General features: G+C 34.3%; 1 protein-coding gene across 1 annotated transcript; it reads right to left on the reverse strand.

Moving 5' to 3' along the window:
• Positions 1 to 7,190: 7,190 nt before the first annotated feature.
• On the reverse strand, positions 7,191 to 9,265 carry LOC130749123 (gibberellin 3-beta-dioxygenase 1-like). Its single transcript, XM_057602419.1, has 2 exons — positions 8,644 to 9,265; positions 7,191 to 7,965 (listed from the first exon to the last, which is right to left on the reverse strand). Exons 1-2 carry the CDS (start codon positions 9,117 to 9,119, stop codon positions 7,314 to 7,316), a joined length of 1,128 nt encoding a protein of 375 aa, XP_057458402.1. The 5' UTR covers positions 9,120 to 9,265; the 3' UTR covers positions 7,191 to 7,313.
• Between the last annotated feature and the right edge of the window lie 2,807 nt (positions 9,266 to 12,072).

The following is a 12,072-nucleotide window of genomic DNA, read 5'->3' on the forward strand; positions in this document are numbered from 1 at the left end:
AAGGGGGGGACAAATACTTTTTTCCACCTTAAAGGAAAGCCCATGTCTCATAGGAAGCAAGCCGTAGGTAGGTTTCCCATTAGTAGGGTACCACTTTAAAAAAGACATGAGCAAATTGGCCCCTATAAAATAGGGGTGTAGAGACGGAATCGGTGTCGCTCCAAAGGAGCTCCCCCTAATGATGTTGCTCTTGCTTACCGCTACTGAAGAAGTAAGCAGTAACTCGTAGCTCAAGGGAACGGCGGGAAGGTCAAGGTCTTACTCCATTCCTATGTTAGTATTTAAACTATACTTATTTAATTTAAAATTAGAGAAATTTAATCAGTGTATTTAACATCATATAGAGAACCGGTAATGTGCTAGTTTAGTGGTAAGCAAGCTAGACCTCAAAAGAAAAAGAGCATAAGCTTGATCCGCAAAAAAAACATTTGTTGGGAGAAACATCTTCCGAACAGGTGAGAACATCCATAAAGAAAATTATATAGAGATTAAGGCAATGTTTGGCACACCAGCTAGCTAAAAGCTCAAGACCTAGCTACCTGATTGAAAAAAATGTTTAACATAAAAAGACATATTTGTATATTTCTTTTTTATATTTAACACTACTTATTTACAAATCAATACTTATGTGGTATTAATATCAAAATAATTACGGCTTTAAATATCTTAATATATTTCAAATTAACTATTTATTATCTCAAAATATAATTAATTTATAATTTATCTTTTCGTTTACATATTTTTTTATTAAATTAAATAGAAAAAATAATTGTATATTTAATTAATTAAATAAGTTTATATTTGTCTAAATTAACACAATATTTTTAAAATTGTATATTGAAAATTAAATAGTAATTATTCCGAAAAAAATAATTAGAATTTAATGTGTTTTATAAATATAAAAACGGTAATGATGAACTTTTAATAAAATAATAAGAATAAAAATGAGAATAAATTTAATATGTTTTAAGACATAGAATACCTCAAATAGCTTACTAAAAAAATGTTACGGTACTGAAATAACCTTATTTAATTACCAAATACTTTTAAAGAACTTTTAAACTAATTAATTAGTTTTAATTAGCTAAAATGTTGTATCAAACATCACCTAAGTATAGTCATTAAAGTTCTTTGAAATTGTAATTTTTTTTATTTCTCGTACATTCTCCTTATATCTCTACTTGTATTGGGTTGAAGCGCCGCTTATACTCCATTTCAATATATAATTCTTATCTGTAAAAAAAATCTATAGTCAATTCAATTAATTATTTGAGATGGGAAGGTAGAGGCACAAAAATATTTAATAGAGGAGAACTTTCTATAATAATACTGTTATCCTCTCGTGGCCAAACAATGTGCACCATTTCTTTGTTTGTGATCAACAAGTGAATGGTGGCAATGTAATCCGCATGTTGTGCTTGTCGTCACTGTCAGATACAAGTAATTCATTATCATTTGATGGAATAGTTCATATCATTCTTCTAATAATTAGTATGTTTAATCAGCATTTATTAATCGTAAAATGATGACTTAATTACGATATGACAGAACCCATAAAGGTTATTGAAAAGTTCATAACTCAATAAACCACTTTTCTTTCATTAATGACTCGTCCAAACAATCTCACAATATTATCTAAACTGCTTAGCTACGTTTTCCTTCCTCCATCATAATAATAATAATAAATGATGAATATTGACATGAAAATATGTTTTACTCATGATCTTGTTTGAATTGCATATCAACATGAAAATATGGTACTTTAATTTCTCTTTTATTTTGGTTCCTTATTCGCCTTATCATATCGGAGGGTTCTCGAAGGATAGCTCAAGTGATAAGAGCTAGAAATATAAACGTTGGGTGGAATAAAGGGTGAAAGGTCTAGAATTTAAACCATGAGGATGACTAATTTACTAACATTACTAACAACTAACATTTGTCTATAAAAGTTTACATATATGAGAAGTGAAAATAGGTCAAACAAAATGTGGCCTTACCTATTAAAAGTTTAGTACAATTTAGCATTTTAATATAAAAAAGACTAAATTTATATATTTTAAAAGTGTAATTAACTAAATAAGATGAGCTTATACAATAGAGAAAAAATGGTAAATAGTTAAGTTGGTCTCTGAATGTGTCAGCCGCTTTCAAATTGGTTCCTAAACTTTGAAAATTCATCATGCAGTTCCTGAATGTAGCAAACGTCATTCAAGTTAGTCACCAGGATTAAAATCGTTGACGGACGTGAACGGAAATGCTGAGATGAATTTTTATTTCTCATGCTAGAGTGTCCACATGTAAAATGAAAGTTAGAGGAAAAAATTAACGTCAATTTAGTCCCTCGCTCACTCACACAAAAACACAAATAGATAGTGTGCATTAATGGGAATTATGATAGGTAAATAAGAGAGATACAAATAGAATGTGAATAGAAAAATGAGATGAATGAGAAAGTTAGATGTGAATAAATTATTAAAAACACGGAAAATCATTACAAAGAGGAAACAATAACTAGTGCAGGCACCAGGGTGAATAAAAAACATACCCAACAACACAGAGGTATAAGAACAATAATATTTATATATATGCAAATTGAACAATATTGATCGATAAATAAGCTAGCTAACTCCAAGGAAACATGACAAACAACAACAACAAATGAAATAAAAGAACAGTAAAAACAGGCACTTCCCCATGATAAGGTGGAACCTGCAGCTATGGTCTTCAGTAAGGCTAGCCACCACACGTGGTTGCAGAGAGACAATTACAAAATTACGTTCATATCACAATTATTTCATAACTTAAATGATTGAGTACAAATATTCCCTCACTTAATTATTTTTGACTGAGATTAAAAACACATGCTGGCTGAGACATGTTATTGGTTTCCTTATGGAGTTGAAACCCATCACCTATCCACGGACTACATCAAATTCATAATGTTCTCTCTGGATCATTCTCTAATGAACGAGTATATATATATATATATATGATAATGTATCTTATGAGAAATGTGATCTTACATAAGAAAATAATATATATATATATATATATATATATATATATATATATCCCTCTCATACCGTAAACACGAAATAAAAGTTAATTCTGAATCATGATGAATACAAATTATTAATATGTTATGGTTTAATTTGTTTTGGGGCAATATATACCATGTTAAAAATTATATGCTCGTGTTTTTACTACTAACATATTGTAAATGTTATTTATAATATGTGTTATATGTGGTAAAATTAATTTGCAAAAAAGTTATTTCAATTTGTGAACCTGAGTTTTCTTGATCACAGTAGATAAAATCATTGTTTCAACTCTTATTGTAATCTCGTGTTTTTTTTAAATTAACCCTCCTATGTCACATATTTAAAATCAGATACATTTATTTTTTATTTTCATTAAAATAAAATTTCATTTCTTCATGTGACAACCAATTTTTTGGTAAAGAAATGTTTACATTTTTTATGTACATTCTAAAAAAAAATTTCTATCAAGATTCAAGAACCAAAAAAATTGGATCATAATCTAATAAGTTTTTCTTGCAAATTAAGTTTAAAACATTACAAATATGACGACTTTTAGTGTGGAGATAATATATACTTGAAATTGGTCCAATGGTGAACTATAATCAAATATATGAATATACCCTTTTCACATTTCAAAAATCCGATACCAGCCCTTTCTCTCTCCACCCACACCCCTATCACCCACATCCCTCTTCCGGCCATACCTGCCTCCCCTTACCACCAATGCTCCCCCACCCACCTGCCTCCTCCACCTAAGCGCCTCGCCACCCCAGGATCCCTCTTCTTCCCCACCCACCCACATGCCATGGACCTCACTAGTCACTACTATATAAAGGAAGTGATAGAATATTAAAATATTCTTATATTTATTATTTTGTAATTATGCATGTAATTAGGTTTAGCCTTTATTATTAGTCACCCTTGTATTTGTATAAATAGAGGTTTACTCATCAATAATATTCATAGAATTGATTTTCTTCATGTTATCATTGAGCAGGTTCAGATCCTCTTTTCTGACCTAACTTTTTCCTTTACTTTTCCTATTATTCTTTTTCCTTTCCCCTCTTCTTTCTATAACTGCTGCCGCCGCCGCCCAAGCCCCGCTGCGCCTCCAGTCGCGCCGCCGGCCACGCTACAGCCACCGCGCTCTTCCAGCAGCGTCGTCGCGTTCGTTCTATAAGAACTCAGCAACGCGCCTCCTCCCGCCATCGCAGCTACTCCGGTCGCTGCCCACCGCCGCCACCTTCCCACTCCGACGCCAGATCTGCCCTCCTTCTCACCGATCGACGTCCATGCCTCCCTTGCTGCGCTCCAACCCGTGTCTGACCTCAGCAACCCTCACCCGACCCGTTTTCTCATTTTAGTCCGAACCGGTCCAGCCAACCCAGGCCTGCCCGGTTCGCTAGTGAACCCAGCCAACGGTTCAACCGAACCGGTCCACATCAACAACAAAAAACAAAATCTTTTTTCTTTGCAGGTTCTATGGCTGATACTAATTCTACTACTGGTTCTCCCACCGGCGACACCACTATGGTTCCCACGCCAACGACGCTGTCGTACTCCTCTGCCAAGCCGGATTTTCATCCGGCCCTTGCTGTCACAAATATAAAAAACAACATTCCTTTTAAACTCGAGATCGACAAGGATCATTATGCTCTGTGGGCTGAATTGTTTGAAACTCATGCTCACGCCACTCAGGTGCTCCACCACATCATTCCTCAAGCTGACATGGAGCCTCATGCGCGCACCGATGCTTCCTATGCCCGGTGGGCTACTCTTGACTCTACCCTCAAACAGTGAATTTATTCCACCATCTCCTTTGACCTTCTCACCACTGTTATGGAGAAATGTTCTACTGCTATGGCTACTTGGAACTGTATAGCTTATATGTTTGAGGACAATTAGAACTCTCGTGCTGTCACTCTCGACCAGGATTTCATCACCACTCGCATGAAGGATTTTCCTAATGTTTCGGCCTACTGTCAGCGTCTGAAACATATCTTTGATCAGTTGAGGAATGTTAGTGCCCCAGTCAGTGACCATCGTCTTGTCCTCCAGTTGGTCTCTGGTCTCACTGAGCCTTTTTGTGGTGTTGCCACCCTGATCCGTCAGAGCGAGCCTTTGCCTCCTTTCCTCAAGGTCCGCTCCATGCTGATTCTAGAGGAATCCTGTCTCGCCAAGATGTCAGGCCCTGCTTCTCAGACTGCTTTGCACACCTCTGCTTCCCATCCACGGGACTTCGATGACTCTTCTCAGTAGCGCACCACCAACCGCAACAATCAGGGACACTTCAACCACTGTTCTAGGTCAGGGAAAAATCGTAACTATCAGGGTAGTTCTAATAAACCTAAAAAGAAAGGTGGCTCCCGCTATACTGGATCATCTGGCTCCTCTGGTTCCCCTGCTGTAGCTCCTCCACCATGGCGCTCGGCTCCGCAAGCATGCTGGAATCCCTGGGGTTGGGCTACTCCCCCTGGTTGGGCTCCTTCCCCTTGGGTAATGCCTCCTTGTCCTTACCCTACATCTCAGTGGTCGCGTCCCATGGGTCCTATGCAGCAACCCGGCGTTCTAGGTCAGCGTCATCAGGCTTACACCACTACTGCTTCTCCAGCACCCACTGATATCGTTGCTGCCATGCACACCATGTCCTTGACTCCTCCATACACCATGTGGTACATGGACACGGCGCCTCGTCCCATACTGCGGCATCTCAAGGTACTCTCACGTCTTATTCTAATTTATGTCATTTAAATCAGAAACTGATAGTTGGTAGTGGTCAGGGCATTCCAATTCAGGGTTCGGGACACACTTCTATTCCCACCCTTCACAAACCATTAGCACTCAACCATGTCTTGCACACTCCGCGAATTATTAAAAACTTAATTTATGTGCGCCAACTCACTACTGACAATAATGTTTCTGTTTCTTTTGATCCTTTTGGATTCTCGGTGTCTGACTTCCAAACGGGGATGCCTCTCCTGAGATGTAACAGCCTCGGCGACCTCTACCCAATCACCCGTTCCTCTCATTTTGCTGGTCTTGCTTCTGGTGTCTGGCACAATCGTCTTGGTCACCCAGCTTCCTCAGCTTTAAATCACCTTAGGAATAATAAACTTATTTATTGTGAATCTTCGCGTTCTAGTATGGTTTATGATTTAGGCAAACATGTTCGATTGCCTTTCAGTTCCTCTGAAACTATTACTTTGAGACCTTTTGATATTTTGCATAGTGATTTATGGACGTCTCCTATTTTAAGCACTGGTAGTCATCGTTATTACGTTTTGTTTTTGGATGATCACACTGATTTTTTATGGACGTTTCCGATTAGCAAGAAATCTCAAGTTTATGAAATATTTACTACTCTTGCTACACTTATTTACCTTGTATGATTTCCTTCAGGAAGCAAATACAATCTTCAACCTCCATAATAGCCAAAACAAACCCCTTGAAAAACACAGTACCATCGTTTAATTGAATTAATAATAAATAAAATTCCTTTTAACTACTGTTAAGTTCATCATACAGAAGCGGTTATTCTGCAGGCTGCCGAGGACAGTCATGCCAAGGTCCTTAAAGGTATCGCTGTGACTGATATATGCCGTTGTGCAAAAGAAGAAGTATTTCTGTAAATTAATCTTTGAATCTTATTTACTAAAATGTTTCTTTTTTATATTATTTATATCTATGGTAGATTTTGATTGGTCAAGAATATTAGACCGATTTAGGTATCCCACCTTAAAAGCCGTCAAGAGGTATATTGTAAATTTATAACAAGTAAAAACATGATTTATTAAATAATAGATTTTTAGCATGGTTCAATGATTCAATGTAGAAATACTCTTGAGAACAATACAAATATCAAGTTCCAAAGAAAATGTTCTTTTGTGCGACCTGTCGTACGTGCTGCAGGAATTGAATGATCAAATACGATCGACAACTTTGCTATGGTGTCCCATTCAATACAAAGACAAACGAAACACCAGTGAGACTCTATCTATGTTTTCCATTACTTTAATTTGTTTGATTTGATGCATCTTATCCTGTGACTGGCTTTGTCCTCTAATGGTATTTCTCTCTCCCGTTTAGAGCCAAACATATACCCTCTTTAACTTCTTCTTTGTTTGTTTGTAGCCCCACCACACCACATCATCCAAATTAAGTGATTTTTCCATTTAAGCAAAAAATAAAAAGGTGTTTCAATTTAATTTGCCTTCAATACTTACAAAAATAGACCATGCAAGAAGGAAGGAACGAAAAAGTTGAAAAGCTATATTAACCCACTTGCACCGTGCTTTTGTGGTGATGAGTCTCGTTTACATCAAACAATCCGTTAATGGATGATGCACGAAGCCTTACGGATGAGAGTGCCTTGTTGAAATATTTCGCTTTTGTGCCAAGATACTCATTCCAAGTCACTGACCTATAAAGTGGAGGCTGAGTAGGTCCCACTAGCTTCGCATGTGGACAAATCTCCGCGTTGGGCGGGGGCCCATATAGGTAAGCGACTGAGAACCTCTGGCGGATTCGGTTCACAACTACTCGGTGCAGCACACTCGGGTACGACCCGTTTGACAATATATGAAGGAGGTCGCCAACGTTGACCACGAGGGCACCGGGGAGTGGTGGGACCGTCACCCACCCGGGGGTGCCTTCCTGCTGGACCTGCAACCCGCTAATGTCGTTCTGATGGAGGATTGTGAGAAGGGTGGAGTCGGTGTGCGGGGCGAGACCCATGGCCCGATCAGGATCCGGGCAGCTCGGGTACGAGTTTAACTGCATGGCAGCACAATTGGCCTTTTTGAATTGCCCTTTTTTGCCGGCCCATTTGAGGTCTTCCTTTGTAATGCCTAGAGGCTCCAACATGAGGCTCATTAAATTTCCCGCTAGCTTTTTCATGGTTTCATCGTATTGCACCACAATGTCACTGAAAAGACAAAAACCCCATGTAGAGGAGAGGAGTGTTAATAAACAAAATTGATAATTAGTAACAATAATAAAATCACACCACTGTTGACCAATTGATTTCAAACAACAGAAATAAATGATTCGTTGCAATAGATTCTCATCACTCTCCAAATCTTTAAGGTGGGTCCATATCCCTCATTATTATGACATTTGATTATTGTAAAAGGATAAGAAAATGGGCTATTATTTGTCTATTAGCACAATCACCTCAAAAAATATTCTTGTTAAACTAGACAAAACTAGAAATGCTAACAAAAATAGCTTGTGAAATTTAATTAGATAATTACTTAATTATCACATGATTTACACCTTATAGTTAGCAACGGGAAGGACACGTGCGCATGAAAGGGTAGTATGGAAAAGTATCTGTAAATCAAGGGTGAACCACTAAATAGTGAGAACACTCATTGATGTTAATTTTTGTAGCGATTCTTACCTTCACAAATTAGAAATATAAGTCTTTATTTATTTATTTTGCATTAGTAAAAAATCATCACAAAATTGGGTGTATGTAAACATCCTTATCATTTAGTGATTCATGTATCGGCGTAGAAAATGTTTGTTCAACTAAAGCAAAGAGAACTGATAAATAATATGCCTGAAGAGAAAACAGGTTTGAATGAATCGAAACTTATACCAGTATTTGGCATAATCCTGTGGCCAGAGCTGGCGGAAATGGTCAACAGGCGATCCGACGATCGTGAAGCCCTCCGACCACATGAGTTTAGGGAAGAAGGAGGAGATGCGAGCGAGGCCGTAGCCAGAAACACCATCGGGAGAACGAGCCGCCTTGAGCTTTTGGTGAGATGGGAGGGAGAAGAGGGTGTGTCCAACCCAGTTCATGTCATCAAGAAGGCTCAAGGGGACGCCATGGTTCACCACTTGGAACGCACCCCATGTCTTGCATGCATGTCCTATAAGCTTTGATGCATTAGGGTCACTGAGATCAATAACAGGGACACTACAATTGGAAGTAGTAGTTGTAGTAGTGTGATCATGATCATTACTCCAAGTGTAAGATTCTGGAAGTTTTTGTATGGAGTTGAAGTCAGGGTGCTTGTGGTGAAACACATGCACGGGGTGGCCTCTGTAAGCTTGTGAGAGTGAAGGCATGGTGTGCGTGCGTGTGTGTTGAATGCTACTAGCTACTACTAGTTGAATAGTGGCGGTGTGGCTATTGGTGGCGGTACTTTGCTAGAAAACATAGTACTATGTGTGTATGTAGTAGAAAGAAAAAGATATGAGAGTGAGAAACATGATTGTGCGTTGTTAGTATATATAGAGATGATGGGGTAGATGGCGACAATGTTTCCCCTTACCGACCCCAACCAAAAATAAAGAAATTAAGGGCTCGTTTGGTGTTAGGATAGTAATCTTATCCTATTGTTATCTGTTGTTTGTTGCACCATCAAAATATGATAACACTATCATATCTCATATCCTATCATGTCTATCATGTGTAAGGGCTCGTTTGGTGGTCAGGACAGAATATGATAAGATATGATATTTATATATCATAGCAACACGATAGGATACTCTTATCCTATCCTGTGTTTGAGGTGCACATCAGCACATGATAAGGACAGGATATGATAAGGAAGAATGTATCAAATTTATATTTGAATAAAAAATAAATTTAAAAATTGATCATTCTATTAATTTTTTTCTTTTTACATTTTCATGAATGAGTCTATATTTTAAAATAACTAAAATTAATTTAAATTCTATTAATTAACCTATTTTATTGTTTTGAAGATAGTCTATATTTTAAATAAATTATGCAGTTAAATAATTGGTTTTCACTTAGTTGTGGTTGTGACACGTGATAATTAACAATAAAAGTTAACTAAATTAAGAATATTATTATTTCAAAAGTACATTATATTTAAATTATAAATGATTATATAAGTATATAAATAATTTCAAATAATAGGAGATGAAAATAGAAAATTTGTCTATTACTACTAAAAAATTAATATTTGTAACCAATTGATTTTCACTTAGTTGTGACACATGATAAACAATAAAAATTAACTAAATTAAAAATATTATTATTTCAAAATTACTTTATATTTAAATTATTATATAAGTAGATAAATAATTTTTAAATAATTGGAGATTAAAATATTAAATTAGTCTATTACTATTAATATATCAATATTTGTAAGTGAGTAGTCTATTTTACTATTTGTGAATAATAATTTTATTTATTTTTTATTTTAATTAAATTAATATTTCTATATTTATTTATTAGTATTATTATAAATTATATAATATTAAAATAAATTAATTTGGAGTTTGGATACTGAAAGAAAATATATAACTGGTATCCTATCCTGATAGGATAAGTTCTATCATAATTCATCGCTCAAGATAACTTTTATACATGATGGACATGATAGGATAGGGGAAAGGATAATGTTATCCTATCATGCTGGTGCAATAAACAACAGATAACAACAAGATATGATTACTATCATGTCATATTTTATCATGTTCTGACCACCAAACAGACCCTAAAAGTTATCATGAGGAGTGAGTTAGGATAAAACATGATAAGATACTAGTTATATATATATTTCTTTCGGTATCCTAACTCCAAATTAATTTATTTTAATATTATATAATTTATAATACTATTAATTACTAATAAATATAAAAATATTAATTTAACTAAAATAACAAAATAAATAAATAAAATTATTAATAAATAGTAAAGTAGATTACTCACTTACAAATATTGATTTATTAATAGTAATAGACTAACTTTATATTTTCATCTCCTATAATTTAAAAATTATTTATCTACTTATATAATAATTTAAATATATAGTACTTTTGAAATAATATTATTTTTAATTTATTTAATGTTTATTGTTTATCACATGTCACAACTAAGTGAAAACCAATTGGTTACAAATATTGATTTTTTAATAGTAATAGACTAATTTTCCATTTTCATCTCCTATTATTTAAAATTATTTATCTACTTATATAATAATTTATAATTTAAATATAAAGTATATAAAGTTGTTGGCGAAAAGATAATTTAAATGTAAAGTAATTTTGAAATAATAATATTATTAATTTAGTTAACTTTTATTGTTAACTATTATGTGTCACAACTAAATGAAAACTAATTAGTTAACTACATAATTTTATTTAAAATATAGGTCATCTTCAAAAAAATAAAATAGGCTAATTAATAAAATTTAAATTAATTTTAGTTATTTTAAAATATAGACTAATTCATGAAAATGTAAAAAAAATTAAATTTAATAGAATGATCAATTTTTTAATGTATTTTTTATTTAAATATAAATTTGATACATTTTTCCTTATCATATATTGTCCTTATCATGTGCACTTCAAACACAGGATATGATAAAAGTCTATCCTGCTCTTATCATATCATGTTGTTATCTTGTTCATATATCATACCCTATCATATCTTGTCCTGACCACCAAACGAGCCCTAAGATTTGGGGAAAGAGATGTGTTTTTATTCAATTCCCTTTTTTCTAACCCTCAGGTGTCTAGATTGTTCTTGGAGAGGGGAATTGATGCTTTTGCTCAATACATTTATGTAAAATGATTTATACAATTTGTACAATGCAGACATCTAGCAGAGCTCAAAAGAGAAAAGAAAAAATAAATAAATGTAAGATATAATAAATGTAATTATAATGAGAGAGATCGATATAAAAATAAATATTTATTGGATATCCGAATAAGTTGTTTGACTACATTTAATTAATAATGTTCTTTTATGAAAAATGAGTTTTGATCTCGAGTATGTGTAACACCAAACAACACCCAAGTTTTCTGGTGGTCAAATCACCAATTTCACAAATGAAAACACACACAACTTGTGGTTTTAAACCACCATTATATCACTATACTACATTTATGTATTTTTTTAAACATATACAACTCGAATCCAAAACTTCTTAAATTAAACCTCTATTTTTTCCATTTATGATTCATGCATAAAAACTAAATACAAATTTGTTCTGATGAAAATATCAAAATGGTATAAAATTTATATTCGACAAGGGAAAGAACA

The sequence above is a fragment of the Lotus japonicus genome, chromosome 3 (genome assembly GCF_012489685.1).
Source record: "Lotus japonicus ecotype B-129 chromosome 3, LjGifu_v1.2".
NCBI lineage: Eukaryota > Viridiplantae > Streptophyta > Magnoliopsida > Fabales > Fabaceae > Lotus > Lotus japonicus.